The sequence below is a fragment of the Penicillium daleae genome (assembly GCF_028827525.1).
Source record: "Penicillium daleae strain IBT 16125 chromosome Unknown utg000009l_segment0_segment0, whole genome shotgun sequence".
NCBI classification, from domain to species: Eukaryota; Fungi; Ascomycota; class Eurotiomycetes; order Eurotiales; family Aspergillaceae; genus Penicillium; species Penicillium daleae.
In genome coordinates this window covers 365,910-382,145 of record NW_026623157.1, presented here as the reverse complement: position 1 = coordinate 382,145, position 16,236 = coordinate 365,910, and the positions used below count along the sequence as shown (strand labels likewise).

General features: G+C 51.0%; 5 protein-coding genes across 5 annotated transcripts; 3 read left to right on the top strand and 2 right to left on the bottom strand.

The window, feature by feature from the left end:
* Positions 1-139: 139 nt before the first annotated feature.
* On the bottom strand, positions 140-1,721 carry N7458_011346 (autophagy-related protein 17; the record flags this gene model as incomplete). Its single annotated transcript, XM_056914728.1, has 2 exons — positions 140-626; positions 670-1,721. 2 exons carry the CDS (start codon positions 1,719-1,721, stop codon positions 140-142), a joined length of 1,539 nt encoding a protein of 512 aa, XP_056759482.1.
* Positions 1,722-3,648: 1,927 nt separating this feature from the next.
* On the top strand, positions 3,649-4,253 carry N7458_011345 (uncharacterized protein; the record flags this gene model as incomplete). Its single annotated transcript, XM_056914727.1, has 2 exons — positions 3,649-3,742; positions 3,802-4,253. 2 exons carry the CDS (start codon positions 3,649-3,651, stop codon positions 4,251-4,253), a joined length of 546 nt encoding a protein of 181 aa, XP_056759481.1.
* Positions 4,254-4,572: 319 nt separating this feature from the next.
* On the top strand, positions 4,573-11,661 carry N7458_011344 (putative ubiquitin-specific protease UBP12; the record flags this gene model as incomplete). Its single annotated transcript, XM_056914726.1, has 5 exons — positions 4,573-6,395; positions 7,183-8,837; positions 8,906-10,227; positions 10,286-10,949; positions 11,009-11,661. The coding sequence occupies 5 exons, from the start codon at positions 4,573-4,575 to the stop codon at positions 11,659-11,661; spliced, it is 6,117 nt and encodes a 2,038-aa protein (XP_056759480.1).
* A 732-nt stretch (positions 11,662-12,393) lies between these two features.
* Positions 12,394-13,683, top strand: N7458_011343 (uncharacterized protein; the record flags this gene model as incomplete). The annotated part of the gene is made up of 1 exon (XM_056914725.1): positions 12,394-13,683. The coding sequence occupies one exon, from the start codon at positions 12,394-12,396 to the stop codon at positions 13,681-13,683; it is 1,290 nt and encodes a 429-aa protein (XP_056759479.1).
* A 578-nt stretch (positions 13,684-14,261) lies between these two features.
* Positions 14,262-15,321, bottom strand: N7458_011342 (uncharacterized protein; the record flags this gene model as incomplete). Its single annotated transcript, XM_056914724.1, has 2 exons — positions 14,262-14,713; positions 14,781-15,321. The coding sequence occupies 2 exons, from the start codon at positions 15,319-15,321 to the stop codon at positions 14,262-14,264; spliced, it is 993 nt and encodes a 330-aa protein (XP_056759478.1).
* Positions 15,322-16,236: the final 915 nt, after the last annotated feature.

Here is a 16,236-nt window from a genome sequence, read left to right as displayed (position 1 = left end):
AACGTAAATAGATAAGATCAAACAAGTCATCCGGCGACATTGTCTCCTAGAAAATAAGATCCATAAACTATACAAGAATACTATCAGCAAATAAATGAAAAGATAAAAATGCAATCATCGGCGATGGGTAAAGACGCTGTCAAGCAAAGGCACGGGTTCGCGCTTTGAGGCGAGCATATGCCTGGTCAACGACGTCCTTTGGCAGACTGGGAATAAGTTCACCCTCTGCAGTGTCATCAGTAACACCACGAGTCGTGCCTTCAGCAGCCCTTTGAGTCTCAGTAAGATCTTCCGTGTCTCGTCCTTCCTCAAAAACACCTTCGAGCTGACCGCCCGCTATGCGCTGAAATTGGACCTGCATGGGTGCCCGGCCAATGCCTGGCCAGATATCCGAAGGAAGGAAATCACCCTGTTCGACGCGGAACGCTTCTCGGGCGGTGACGTCTTCATCGTAAAGATGATTCAGTTTATTCCTCGTGTCTCGAAGGACCTTCTCTACTCTGGAACGAACCTGGCTTCGACGGTTCACTTCAAGTATGAGGCTGTCGTAGGCATTCAAGAAGCCATCATAGAGGGAATGCAGGTCAGAAAGCTCTGCTAAACCGGCATTGATGCGGTCATTTTCCCTCGTTCCAGACACCAGTGAAGTTGTGTGCCTGGGAGATGTACCGTGGAAGGCGAGTCGAGGCCAATGTTGACAAGTGCTGGTGAACCTCGAGCGTCGCACTGGAGATCGCTATAAGCGCATCTCGCTGCGCATTTACCTGCTCATGGATGGATTCCATTTCGTTGATGCGATCTTGGATCTCCATGACAACGTCCTCGGCTTCGAGCGCGTCTTTCACCAGCACATTCACCATTTCGAGGTATTCCGAGTTGCTTAGCGGATCCAAGGGAGCATTTAGATTGGCATGGATTTCTTCGCCAATATGCGGCATCGCGTCAGAATTAGCCTGGACTTCGGCTGGCATGTCTCCTGTGATTGATCGGGCAGCTGCACCACCACCTTCGGTGTGCTTCACTGCGGTAACACAAAGGTCGAAGTGGCGGACAAGAGATTCGAGAAGAACGGCCATCTCCTGAGCATGCCCTTCTAATGACTGGAGCATGCTAGGCATGGTTGATAAGGCGAGCATATCAGAATCCGATGTCGACGATGAGGAAGACGATGCAGAGGCCCGGGAAGAGGCCAACCTTGTAGCCGACCGGTATTGGCGAAGCGCCTGCTTGATGGATTGAAGCTCATCGTCAAATTCACGATTTGAGGTATCAAGATCCGCCCGGGCTGCATTAGTCCTGTCGATGGAGCTCTTCATGGCGGCATGCAATTCCTCGACACCGCGCTCGTCGACAAAGTCATGTAGAGACTTTGGCTCTTCATCTTTCGGCCGGAATGAAGCATGGACGATGGTATTCCGCAGAAGATCTAACGTAGCCCGAAGGCGAGCATCTGCAGCATCAAGACTTTTCAAGGCATCGGAAAAGTCCTGTCGCCCACGATGCGAGATATGCTCCACCTCCGACCGAACATCATAGAGTAACCGCAGTTGATTGTTCAGGCCCCGACGCAGGAAGCCAGTTCTGGATGACACAATGACGCTTTCTTCGAGGGCCGAACGTGCTGCGGTGACAATTTCGTTGGCCCGCCACACGTGGTTGATGGATGAGAGGGATCGTTTGGCGGCCACGAGATGCGAGATGAGCGTATCGAGCTGAGGCATGGTCTTGGGTTCTGAATACCCAAGACCACCGTGAGTGTTGTTTGAGGCGAATGAGGATCGTGAGAATTCCATTATGACACCAATTGCAGCTTCCGACGATAAAGAAAGTTATTAGGAGTTGATATAGTGGGAGGAGACGCCAAGATAGCTTCGCTGCTAATTCGGGTCAAGTTCTATCGCTGGGTAAGGGGTGATCAGTCGTCAGGTGAATCCGCGGTAGCACTGTTAGATGATGAGTAACAAGTTAGTGTGGTTTGAAGATTTTGAGGGGGAGATGGGCAAAGATGTGAAGCATAGCAGATCAATCCGAGCTCCAGAGCTCTCCAGAAGCTATTGCCAGAGTTGTTGACAAAGACTACAGGCTTATGCCGGCCACACGGCGAAGACTTTAAACAAAGGCGACTCACCATGAGTGAGACAGTACTGGCTAGGGTATTTCCTGAAGAGCCAAGCTCTGTCGAGCTGATAGCTGTCGTGCGCCAGTACTTTTCGTTCTCCGCTTGACTCACCCACATCACCAGGATGACACGAGCGCTGTAGATTGATTCTGTCCACTATGGTCACCTTGATAAACGAGCTGGAGCTATAAGTTGACCGTGGGAGACCAGCTCGCACCTCGGCAGGGACAAAGTCGGGGTATAACTGGCGCTACTTGGAGTTGAGGTGAGGTGACGAGCCGCGAGATAAGCGCTATCACGTGGAGTGGAGTGTCGGAGGCTAATCGGCATGTCTTGGCATACGCAGGTCTCTCACCGCCATCCATAGTTCCCGAAATGGAAGTCGAGCAGTCATCTTCAAACGAATGGATTTGTCCGAAAGGATTGCCCAGCCATGCGTAACTTTATCGTATATTAAGTAGCAAGTATTTCAATAAACTCTAGGCAAGGCTTTTGGATAGACGGCATAATCGCCCCCTGTACTATGATTTTCGGCCTGATTCCCCAATGAACCACCGTGCCAGTCTCGAACATAATCGTGGATATCCACAGGCATGAGAGGTATGATTATTTACATTATGAGGCTCTAAATCTGCTTACTGTGGGTTAGCTTATGAACATTCATTCGGCTGCATTTTTGAAGCCATGGGGAGGCTTTCGAACGACTGATTTTTCTGACATGCTTAGGCGTATATTAGTACTACTCTAGCTTTTTAGCTGGTAGTCATGCCATATTGCTATGTCGTGAGCTACCTCCTCCCCATACATCTTGGTGAATTGCAGTTTTAAGATCTATCTACGAAGATTGCTTCATCTTGAACTCGCAAGTCGTAAATTTTACAGGGCCATCTCTACATATCACCTAGAAACCTTGAAACCCTGAAACCCTGAAAGAGAAGCCGAAGTATCGAGGTAGTAGCACCTATATGAAAGGGATTTTCGGAGGCTTTGTAATTTACTAGGCTCATCTTCTGGGCTGCTTGGCTGTTAGTGTGTGCTCTTCATATCTTCACCGAGACCTTTATTGTGAGCAGATAGCATTCTTTTTTTCATTCAACTGATTATGTTCTACACCTCACTCATCTCCCATATCCGCTGTCAAATTCCAACAGAACGATTTTACATCGTATCATTCCATAACTAGGCTAGTCGCGGAGATTATGTCTATCGTGTGACGACATACATATAGTTGGTCGTTTCCGTTTTGAGACGCGGCGGCCGCTCTGGCCCAAAGCATCTCGACATTTGATATTTTGGTGAAGCACTAGGCTTATTTTGGATAACTTCAGATCAGGTAATATTGAATGGGATCGAGCTAAATTCCTATATGGTCTAGAAAGAACACTCAGATTTGGGCTAAAACTCCCTCCCACCCCCAGCTTCACCTTCTTCTTCCTCTTTCTTCCATCCACGCATCTCCTCACAGACATTTCTTTCCCAACACATTTTGAACAACTTTGTCTACATCAAGTTAATGCAAACAACTCACAATGGCCCTTCCTTATTATCACAACCCGTCCCTTCCTATTCCTCCCCCCGCCTACTTCCGGGGAGTCTACAACGAGGTCTACGGACCTCACCCTGGTAAGTCCTGTCGTCACTATCTCATCTTAGAAATGAAGAATACTAACTTGCTTGCACAGAGATGAACTTCGGGATACTCACCGCACCTGAGTCCGGAGTTGTCTCCAACAAAACCGAGGTGCCAGTGAAGAAGTCCCGCGCCCGAAAATGCTGGGACTTGATGTGGGCCAAGCCTAAGAACTGGTGGTCAGCCCGCAGTGAGACTGAGAAGTCTGCCTGGCGATATCTGCTGGGTTTGTTGATCATCGCGGCCATTATGGCTGTGCTGGCTGCAATGGTCTATCTGTTCCATGCATTAACCCTTCGAGAGTTGGCTGAGCAACGGGAAAAGTGGCACGAAAAAAGGATTGACACCGTGAAGCAGGATGATGAGATTGAAAGGCGCATACTGCCCGTCAAATACCCACTCACCATCACCGAGTCTGCGTGCCCATCGGAAGCACGCGCTTGGGGCCTGTCAACGACATCGACAGCCCAGCCCAGCACAATCGCCGTGTCCTTCACGGCATGAACCAAGACTGAAGAAATGGATGGATTGTCGGAATTCGGATTGAATCAGGCCTCTTTCAATTTGTTCGTTACTTTGACGTTTATAATTTTCTTGATGATGTATCAATACGATTACCATGTATGAACCTTCTCGGACTTTGGAGTTATTGCCTCGTTTGGAAGAGTTGAAGCTTGCTACTACTACCTCATGTCGTCTCCAGCTCATGTCTATATTCATCAACTAGTGAAATACACAAACATTTCTTCATCCATTCAAGTGCCATCTTCCACCTTTTCTCATCTCTCCGTCTCATCAACATATCCACTCGCCTCCAATCTCGATGACTCTTGCTCGTCCCTCTCACTTTATCCAAACATCTTCACCACCGCCACCACTCGGCGCCATGGCATACTCCGCGGAGAGGCTTGCAAAGGCCCGACGGCTGTTTCCAAGCCACACTCAAGCAACCTTTGACTCTGGAGACAGCTATGACTTGAGAAGCCGAAGCAAGAATGCCACGGCAGCCATATCCTCTTGGATCGACAATGACAAGGATGATGACTACAGCCCTCAGCGTGAACCCCGTCCTCCAAAACGCCGAATTTCTGACAGAGAGACTCGCTCACGCCCTCGACCTGCCAAACGAGCCAGGAGCCACTCGCCTACTCCAACATCTTCCCTCGAGGCAGATACCGAAGGAGAGGCGCCATCTTCCTCCGCTCCCGCCACTCCTGCAGAAACTACTGGTCAGTCACAGTGGGAATCGTTATGGCAGCCTCAGATCGAGAGAGATCCAAGCAAGGCCTACTTTCTACGAGCACGAAAGAATACTGCGAATTCCCCGAGTAGCGCGACCATTGACCAGAACAAAGCATCCGAGCTCTTCGAAGAGCGCAAGTCTCCCACAAAGGGATGCTTGGCTTGCCAGGAACTGGAGCTAGAATGCTCACTGATAGAGGATCCGTTTCATTACCCTTGCGACAGCTGCCGGGACGACCAGTGCGATTGCATTCCTGATCCACCACCGATCTGGAAACGGCAGTGTGAGCCATGCAAAAGCCGACGTCGTCCACGATGCTCCTATCTCTCTGGCGACTACGACCATAGCCAGCCTTGCTGGGAATGTCTGCAGCATGGTTTCACCTGCGTTGCTGGTCCGGCAAAATGCCCTCCATCTGGTTCGCACCTGGCCGAGGTCGAGGAAAACCGGTCGAAAGGTAAAGCCTGTGATGATAGCCTCGCAGAAGATTCACATAAGGCTGTGACTCTGAGCGGAGAAGATACATCGCAATCGAAGGAGGCCCGGGGTAGCCTTCAAGCCCCATCTGCAGGAAACAGCCAACTCACTGCTATGGGAAGCCGACCTTCTACATGGGGCCCGTCAGTCCCTGATCTTCCTACACTTCCAGGCTCAGGGCTACCTCCAGCCACAATTCCGACATTTGGATCCCTTTCCTCGAATCCCTACGGCACATCATATCGAATTCAAACATACTATGCACACCCGCTGACCATTCTAGATACCAACAGCCGGTTGTCGTGTCACTGGTGTTCCAATTTTGCCTACGGCATGGTCGGACTCGGGCCTCGGAATCCGGAAATCCTGGACTTTGAGACAGGTCGGTTGATTGAGACCAGTGACGGACACCAGGGAGAAGGAAAAGAACCGAGTCGCATGTGTCGGCATTGTGTCGTCGAAAGACTGCAGATCATGCGATGCAGTCACGATGACATTGCCCCCATGATGAATGAGATAACCCCCAAAGCTCCATTTCATGCTTCTGCAGCCTTCAACAATCTCGCTCGAGCTCGTGCAGCTCTGCAGGAGCCAAGATCTCGGTGCTACGGTCAGCCTTTCCCGGTTGCAGATCATGAGTGGTGCAGTCTCTGCCAGGAGCCAGCTTCCTGGTCTTGTGAAAGTGACCAAGTCACTCAACCAGGTGTTCAAGGGCCATCTCAGTGCGCGAATCCTGTCGATATAGGATGTGGCCTGCTACTCTGTGACTACTGTGCTCACTATGTCAAGCAGTTCCAGGGTGACCTCGACCGAGCTGTGGCATGGGGCAAGCAGGATCCCGAGAATGAGACTGAGTTCCGTGCTGATGTGGATTATATCCTCAAGCGCTCCAAAGGGAACTACCTCCGCCATCAAGTCTACAGACGGTAGGTTCGTGCAGGATTGCAGGACCTCTCTGGGCGTACAGTTCCCAGATTGAGATCGACTGGTTCATCAAGGATGTCCATGATTTCTTTCAGATAGGTAGCCAACATCAATCATGTTCATCCCTGCCTATTGTTCCCCTAGGTAAATGTGAAAGCTTGAGTATGGTACAGTTTCTAATGTGCACCCATTTTGGAACCCGAGAAACTCTGCCTTGGACAACCTATCGAATCCAAGGCAGCGATCCAAGAACCAGCTGACTTACACAATATCAGTAACTACTTAATGGTATTATTGACAATCTCTTTTAAATTCGCAACTCGGAGGCAGCCCTGCCTGCCTTGTCCATCTTAGCCAGCAGGCTGCTGTCTTTCTGGCGGTCGGAAGCATAGAACCGCAGTGAAAATATACATATCTCCGCTCTATTCCCGCCTTAACCCTTGTCTCTTCCTCCGGTCATCCCACCATCCACTCATTTCTAAACACAGTCTCACACATCTTTTGCACTATCCAATTCATTTTTTGCAGCTAGCCTGCACGTTCTCATCTTCCTCCCTCTGAATCCGCGTGATACGCTGGCGTATCACCGATAGGGTTTGTCCCCGGAGCGGAAAAAGGTCTGCAGTCGGCTCGGGTTTTCTGCCAGCACAATTTTAATTTGCTGCCAATAATTTCTTTAACCCCGACTTCTTCCTTTTCAGTGCAAGAAGGCTGCTGCGGGGAAAAAAGGAAATACAAATTTGTCATTTTCTAAACCTTTCTTTTCACTCCTTCCCCCTCCCTTCCAAGTTCTCCCCGAGCTGCCACACAACGTGCGCAGCTCACCGTCACGACGTCTCCCACAAAGCGTCGCAAAGTGTCCCCCGAGCCAGCTCGCAGCAGCCCAGGAGAGGCACGACGTCACGGCCGCTCCGAACCTCCGCAAGTGCCTCCATTGCCACCAAGAAGCTCCCCGTCGGCTTCGAACGAACGGAGCAAAAGCTTCTCCCCGTCTCCTCCTCGCTACGTGCCCGCTCACCTCCAGTCCCTCGTCCCAGGGACCCGATCTCAGCCCGGTGTCCGCTCGCCCACCCCTGCGACTGCGACCGCCGGCCTGACCCTCTCCAACGAACGTTCCGATATGCCCCCAGATCATCAAGCCGGTACTCCGCCAACAAATGGCGATGGTCGCTCTCCTTCCCCCGGCGAGAAGCGCCCAGCTTCGGAGATCACGGATCCTGACCCCGAGGGAGGCGTGAGCACAACGGTCGATGTCCCCGCCACCGATTCCATTGATGACCAAATCGCCAAGGTGATTGCGCTTACAAACCAACCTTTGAAGGACGGACAAAGGGGATATGTCATTTCCTCGCGATGGGTGAAGACCCTGTATGCACGAAGTAGCACCTATGCCGACAAAGCCGACAAGGAATCGATGGACAACGAGCTTGGCCCCGTGGATAACAGTGATATCGTTCTCGACACCGATCCAGCCAACAGCAACTTCAAGTACGAGAATGGAGAGCCTTATGTCCCCTTGCGCCCGAACGTGCAACTCGGCGAGGATTACGAGATTGTTCCGCAGGAAGCCTGGGACTTGATATTGAAAGAATACGGACTCGCGAGCCAGTCTCCCGCCATCGTCCGGTTTGCGCACAACACCAGCTTGGATGGCTCCGACAACATCATCTATGAGCTCAACCCGCCAATCTTCACAATCTTCAAGCTGGCCAACCCCGCTGCGGGGACCACACCCCAGTCTCTGAAAGAGAAAGCTCTTCCGCCTGCGAAGATGCTGGCTGGTCGCCAGAGCGGCGTCCAAGCTTGGTTGAAGAGGGCCAAAGAACTCACAGGGATCAACATGTCCACCAAAGTTCGAGTGTGGAAGATCATCGGCCAACTGCCCAGCGTCAACCCGTCAACCGCTACGACTCCCGCCGTGTCCCGCGCCGTTTCACCAGCTCCTCCCTCCGCTCTAATCTCGGCATCGAGCAGGAACCTCTTGGTGGATCTGAACACTTTCATTGATCTGAACGAAGGCACTCAGCGAGAACTGCTCGAGACCTTCAAGGACCAGACTAGCAATGACAATTACAACGGAAAAATGTCGCTGAGCATGGCAGGTCTGATGGGTTCCGATGTCTTTGTTCTTGAGGAGCAGGTTGGTACAAAGAGTGGAGAGTGGGTGTCTGCAGTCTCTGCAGAGAAGCTCAAGCACCTCGGGATTCCCATCAACAAGCCCAAGAAGGAGCTCACTCCGGTTGGGCCCGTTGCTCCCACTGCCCCGAAAAGCCAGACAAACAGCGGACGGACCAGCCCCGTTCAAGACGAGTTCCCATTCGCCAAGAAGCCCCATGGCCACAGGATGGGTCTCACGGGTCTTTCGAATTTGGGTAACACTTGCTACCAGAATGCGGCTACTCAGTGCGTTCGTGCAGTGGAAGAGTTGACATACTACTTCCTTGGTATGTGCCTTGCTTGTTGTCAAACCTGGGACCTCACTGTTTCTTTGATACTGACCTCAGTTATGCAGCCAACCGCCACAAGAAGGATCTCAATCCTTCGAACCCCCTTGGATATTCTGGGCAGCTTGCCAAGGCGTATGCTGGATTAATCCAGGGCATCTATCGCGACCCGCCCCCATCGTCCTTCAACCCGCACAAGTTCCGAAACCAAATTGGCCGGAACAACCCAACCATGGCTGGTTGGGATCAGCAGGACAGTCAAGAGTTTTTGATGTTCCTGCTCGACGGCCTGTCAGAAGACCTAAACCGCATTCTAAAGAAGCCTTACATCGAGAAGCCCGACTCGACCGATGAGATGGTCCATGACCGCCAAGCCCTGGAAGACTTCGCTGTGCGATCCTGGGACATCTACAAAGCGCGCAACGACTCTGTCGTTACCGATCTCTTTGCCGGCATGTACAAGTCGACACTGGTTTGTCCTACCTGTGACAAAGTCAGCATCATCTTTGATCCCTTTAGCAGCTTGACTTTGCCCATTCCGCAGCAGAAAATCGAATACCGCAATGTCGTCTTCCAAGGACTTGACCAGCGCCCACAAAGCTTCATGGTCGAGGTGGACAAGACAAGCACGATCGGGGCTTGGAGAGAGAACGTGGCTAACAAGCTGAGTCTCAAGCCAGATCAGCTCATTGCAACGGATGTTTCTTCTGGCCATTTCTGGGATGTGTATACTCGCCAGAAGCTGCCCTATGAAGACCTACACCTCAAGAGAGAGGATGTGATCACTTTCATCCAATTGGATGCTCCAGCGAACGATCGTATCCTTATACCTGTCTTCAGCAGATGCGCAATGAAGTTCAGAAACCCCAAGGGTCAAGTCAAGCTTGATACCTTTGCTCAGCCTACCATTCTTTCCTTCACTCGCGAGGAAGCCAAGGACATGGCCACCATTTATCGCAAGATCTTGCGTCATGTTGCTACCATGACTACGTGCGATATCCTGGGCGAGGCTGAAGCGAAGAACAAGGATAAGACTGAGGTCGATGAGGCAGGTCAAGCTCTTGAAGACTCCGACACAGTGGTGATGAACGAAGAGGATGCCCAATCAGCAGACTCCCGCATCAAGACCGGCTCCGTCGAGGGCGACGACAGCATCGTTGATATCTCTATGCACGATGCCTCCCGAACTCCCAGTGCGGCTTCTCCTGAAGGGATGGATACAAGCGAGGACAACGCTGTTCATCCCTTGGCTGACGTTTTCCATCCCGGTCTTCTCAGTCTATTTGATGTCCGGGTCATGTCGGGCTTCGACAAGATTCCCAAGGGCCGCCAGATCCCTGGGTACAACAGTTTCGAGAGCCTTCTTTCCCGACTCCCGTCCCCGAAAAAGGTATACCTCTGTCTGTTCTAACCAGCGACACTGAATTACGTTTGCTAACTACAGATAGGTTTCAAAGAAGTCTTCCGATGGGTCCGATGAGGAGAGCAACGAAGATTCCAGCGCGTCAGACGAGTCTGACCATGACACTACTGGGCTGACCTCCTCGACGCCACTGCTCAAACAGTCCGAAGCGATCCTTCTGGACTGGAATGAGGACGCCAAGGATGCTCTGTTCGGCAAGGACGGGCCCCGCGACAATCTGCGTGGAGCTGCCACCTACGACGAGATCCCATTCATCCAAGACCAGGCGCTCATCGACCGCCGTGCCCAGCGTGACGCGCAGGCTAGTCAAGGGGTCACACTCAATCAGTGCCTTGATGAGTTCAGCCGCGAAGAGACGCTGTCCCAGGATGACGCGTGGTACTGCCCACGCTGCAAGGAGCATCGCCAAGCTCGCAAGAAGTTCGAGCTGTGGTCGACTCCGGACATCCTGGTCATTCACCTAAAACGGTTTATGACCCAGTCTCGATACTCGCGCGCCAAGCTCAGCACTAGGGTCGAGTTCCCGGTCGAGAACCTCGACCTGTCCAGCTGGGTCTCGGGTCCCGCGGGGGACAAGTCTCTGGTCTACGACCTGATCGGCGTGGACAACCACTCGGGCAGCATGGCGGGCGGTCACTATACCGCCTATGCCAAGAACTTCATCACCGACGACTGGTGCAACTTCAACGGTATGATGTCTCATCTCTCTCTTCATCGTTTGATCTGATTTACTAACATCTCACTTTAGATTCGTCGGCGACTACGCTTCGGGACTTGGGCAGGATGCAGTCCCCCCAGGCGTACCTGCTGTTCTATCGCCGCCGGTCCGACCAGCCTTTGGGTGGTCCCGTTCTTCAGAATATCGTCAATAAGTTCAAGAACGGTGAGAAGGACAGCACGGCGGAGAACTCGCGGGCTGGGTCCCCATCGGGGGAAGGCAGACGCCTCGGTGGCTCATTCCACAATGGGTTGTCGAGCGTATCAGCCGGAGTCGGAGCAGTTCGCCGAGCGGGCGGTGGTGGTTCGGGGGCCGCGACTCCGGAGACGAAGTCGAGTGATGACGAGAATGAGAACGAGGAGTCGCACAACACGCTCGACGATGCGTTCTCTGCTCCCTCGTGGTCGTTTGATCGGGTTGGTCTTGGGGAGATGACCTCCATTCGTCCAACGTCCCCTGATGAGGACAAAGATCTCTTCGGGGACAATGACAGCAACGTGGCGGTCGATGAAAACTCAGATGCCGAAGCCCGCCTCCATAGTCTCGACAACTCGCGGCCGGTCTCGGAGCATGAGGGCTCCTTCGAGGATGTCCCTCCGCTGTTGGATGATGGCTCGGATGACGAGTTGCCCGTTGTGGAGCTGCGTGTGGATCATGATGAGAAGATGCATTCCGATGTCTAAATAGTTGGACCGGGGCTCTGTGCATTTCTTTGTTGCCCTTTTCTGCGTTCCATGCATCATACTCTTTCTTTTCTTCGTTCTTTTTGTTGTGACGGATGCATGCGTACATTTTTTGTTTTCTCCCAACTTTCATGATGGTGCACGGCGTTCTGCATGGGAAATACAAAAGTGGTGGCCTCTTTTCTTGGTTTTTAATGATCATGTTTCTAATATTATGATCATGAATCTTCTTTCTGTCACGCGATGGGCTGGTCGCTAGTTGATGATGTTTTTTCTTCCTGCTATCCTACTTCTATGTGGTCATCGAGTCATTCCTGGATAGACAGGTGTGATGAGATGGCACGATCTGGATGTATGGACTCTTGGATTTCATGTGTTGAAGGCCTTTTTCTTTTCATCTTTCTCCAGCATTACAGGCCACAGCAGAGAAATCTGCATTGCATACGGAGGGAATCAGGACTTAGATAGAATGGCTAGAGCTTCACAGCCTAGAAAATAACGCGCTCTTTACTCTCGAATATTTCCACCTGTAAAATCTAGTCTCGTATTCCTCGTTAATACGCTGTTTCTTAAGGTATCAAGGACATCTATTTGGGAAAGTGCTACCCTCGAATGTTTGCATCGAACTGGATCTCGCCACCTTCCAAATCGGGAAGTCTGCCAGCTTCATTTGCGATGATTCAGTCACGTGCAACGATCTCTCGTATTCGCCCCTCCACCTACCATTTCAGAATGACTCTGCTATCCAATCTCGAAGCCCTTCACCGCCGTCAGGGACGTTCACCTGCCTCCCAGGCTGGGGATGGCCAGAACGCCCAGCAAGAGGCGTCACCAGTGGCACAAGCAACCGTCTCTGCTCATTCCACAGCAGGAGAGGGCTATTCTCTCTCTCATTCTAATAGCCACCTTGGCCATGGACCCAACTCTTTCGATGTCCGTACTCTAATTCCTCCGCACCCCGTGGATTGGTCTGCTATGCATCGGATCATCGCCGCCAGAGCCCGCGAGGCAAGTTTGACCCAGAGACAGGCTTCTCGCCTCTCTGTTGACTGGGATCTCAACGGCCTTGAACGCGGAACCACCCGTCCCACTCTGCCTTCTTCAGAGCAAACTTCTCAGGAGCAAGTTCATCCTGCCGATTTGGACGAGACCTCTCGTCAGGCCAGAATCTCTGTGGACTCTACTCCAGATATCACTACTCAACATCCTTTCAACACCACATCTCGTCTCCAGTCTCACTTCGGAGACTCTACCACATCTCGAACTCTAACTGTCTCACGCAGAGCCAACGTCTCTACAGGCTCTACTCCGGATATCACTACTCATCATCCTTTCAACACCACATCTCGTCTCCAATCTCACCTCGGAGACTCCACCGCATCCCGAGCTCAAAACGTCTCACGCAGAGCCCAAGTGGACTTCCATATTGCTCGTCCTACTTTGCGAACTCAGTTCACCCTCCCTTCGACTCTCTTGGAGCACCAGTTGGACGATAATCCTGTTCTTGGTCGAATGATGGAGTTCATCCAGAACGGCTCGAATCAGAAGTCCAAGAAAAACAACATTGGGGATTCCGCTCAGCCTGATCAACTCGATCCGAATACGATGGCAACCTCATCGTCAGACTTCACGCAGAACGCGAACCCTCCTGTTTCTCCTGCCCACGAACATATCAACACCGAAGACAATAACGGTGATCACTTGGACTCGCTCAGCAACCTTGATAATGCGGGAGACATCCACGGACTGGGTTATGGATACGGATATCACGTTTCGCTGACAAACGAGGAAACCTTCTTTGATGACGCATTTTCATCTGTGATGCAAGACTTTACTACTGGGGATTCGGAGACCCCATGCGATGACCCGCCGTTCGCAACCCACCCTCTTCTGCCAGAAGGAACTGAGATTCACCAAGACGAGCCTCTACACCATGACACTAATGAGGCTGCGGAGGATACCGAGATTCCATTTGAGGAGGCATTTGGGGATATCATTGATATGAGCATGTTCACGGATTGAGCTCACCGATTGAGCTCTGATGGCACTGTCCCCGGATGGTTATCCAGCCGTCGGGACTAGAGTGAATACAGAGGAAAGCGAATATCTTTGACGATTTCGTTACGTTTGTACAATTAGGAAATATCATGAAACTAATGCAGATTGCAACATTCTACTGTAGATGATAGTCTGTCCCTGTATATGATAGTCATGGACGACTCCTTATGTGATTTTGGGGGACGTGTTTTATCATTCGAGGAATTTTCCATTAGGTCGTGATTACTTCTCTTTTCTGGAACACTTGAGTAGTCTAGTTTTATCACATGTTTGTTCCATAACTACAGACGAGTAGCTTGCAAGCAATGGCATTGAATTTAGGAAATTTACGACCTTGTTAATTCTTCACGGCCTTCATTCGTAGCTAGTCAACTGGCAAAGCTTACAAAGTAATTTCCCTTGAACATAGCTCAATTACCACTTACAATGCAGTCAAAACATCTTGAGAGGACATCAGGTTTACATTCAAATTAGAAACCTACTGCACGAGCACTCTCCATTATACCAACGGCTCGTCAGTCCAAGAAACACTTCCTCCCCCATCACAGTCTATGCAACTCCTGCACGAACCACTCGAAGGCCCTGTAGACCTTCTCGCTATTCTCCTCGAACAACACCGGGAGGTACATCTCGCTCCACTCATCCACTCTAGTTCTCTTCAAAAGCGCCTTGCACGCCTCCCAATACCCCGGCATCCACCCCGCCTCCTCCCAATCTACAACCGCCAAGACTCGGTACGGCCGGCAATGGGAGATGATTACATTGCTGGGCTGTAAATCGCCGTGTGTAAACCGGACCTCGTTCGAGTCTGGTAGGTCTGCCCTGTGCGGGTCGGGATGAACAGGGACTGGGCAGACCTTGTCTTCGCAGTTGTATTTCGGATTGAAGGAGAGCGAAAGGTTGAAGATCTGGACGGAGTCAAAGGTATACATGTGTCGGTGTATGTAGGAGCGATAGAAGGTTTTGTCGTATATTGCTGTTTTAACCATGCTTCCTATCAACATGTTAGGTGTCTGTGCTGTTACTATGATGCGTTCTTTTAGATGAAAGTGAGAACTTACCAACGAATGCATCTCTCTCGACTTGTCGCAGAAGACGGAGATCACTCAGCATATTTTGGAGGTCTCGGATGGCCAGTGCATGCTCTGCATGGGTCATTTCTTCCAGGACCGTGTCCAACTTGCGGCCTCTGATGTACTCCATGTACAAAAAGACTTCTTCTCCATCAGTGCGCCAGCCATAAATTTCTGGCATAGGAATCTGCGGCAGGAATTGCTTGATGGCATACATATTGATGCCCTCTTCTCGTCGGACCAAACCGCCCCACTTGACAATCAGGTTCATGCATGGGAAGATGACGGGGGGTCGGCGCCATAACAGGTTGTCCTCCTCTTCCCAGATAGCAGAATCCTTCTCATCTTCATGTAGCTTGCCTAATGATGTGTTCTGTGTCTCAGCACGCTGGCGGACCACTTCCGGGGAAGGTAACGTGGGGTATCCGTTTCGGAAGAAGGCCGAGCGCCTCATTTCAACGTTGGGGTGATCGAGGGCCTTGATGTCGTCCGATGAAATGGCGAAGGAGGTCACATTGTCGGATGTCATGACGAGTAGCACAAGTTTTGGAATAATGAACTTGAATGGAGAAGTGTTATGGAGTATGTGGTATGTAGTGAATGAGCTGCGATGAAAGGGGGATTCATGATTCGGGGAAGAAGAAAAGGTCCGACAACAGGGTGCGAGAGAGGGATTGTGAGTCGAGGTAAGAGCCTCACAATTGCAATGACATGCCTGAATTTGACTTGATCGATTGCTTCGGTACTAGAATGGACGGTGAATGGTGCGTTAGATGGTTTTGGTTGGACAATGACATGGAGTACCTACAGGAGGGACCATTTCACCTCCTGCACGAAGCAATCGCTTTAGTAAAAACACCCGGAAACACATAGTCCTCCACAGATTGAATATTGGCACTGCATGGATGTAACTGGTACTTGGAAGTAGCCCTTATGATCGAGTCCTTGTTGTCTTTCACAGTAAACAGTCTGCAATATCTTTGCTTGTGCAATACATAGCTATGTGCGGTGTAAAATAGAATGAGCACAATTGAGGTACAGGATCAACACTAAAACTAGCTATCCTGCACGAATGATGTAACTGGAACTATTAAACCTGGTTCCTGTCGTGAAATTTAATTGTCCAAGCCTTTAGCTTAAATAGATATTAGGGCTGCCTGCTCTCACGTGACTGGTAGCTATACCGCTCTGGTCCCAGGTATGGTAGAGCATCAGCGATGAACTTTTAAATTTTGGATACCCGGGTTGACATAACTGGGCATTTTAGCAAATCAGTGCCTAGATGAATAAACCTCAAGGGGGTCTACGATGGGGCTTACTTACCGCCCACGGCGGAAAGCCTGGAGCGAAAGTCATATATATCGCTCCAACTGGGCCAAGATGACTGCTATTTCGTACAGTACATGGAGCATGACAGGTATTGCCCACCATCACTGAGGGGGGA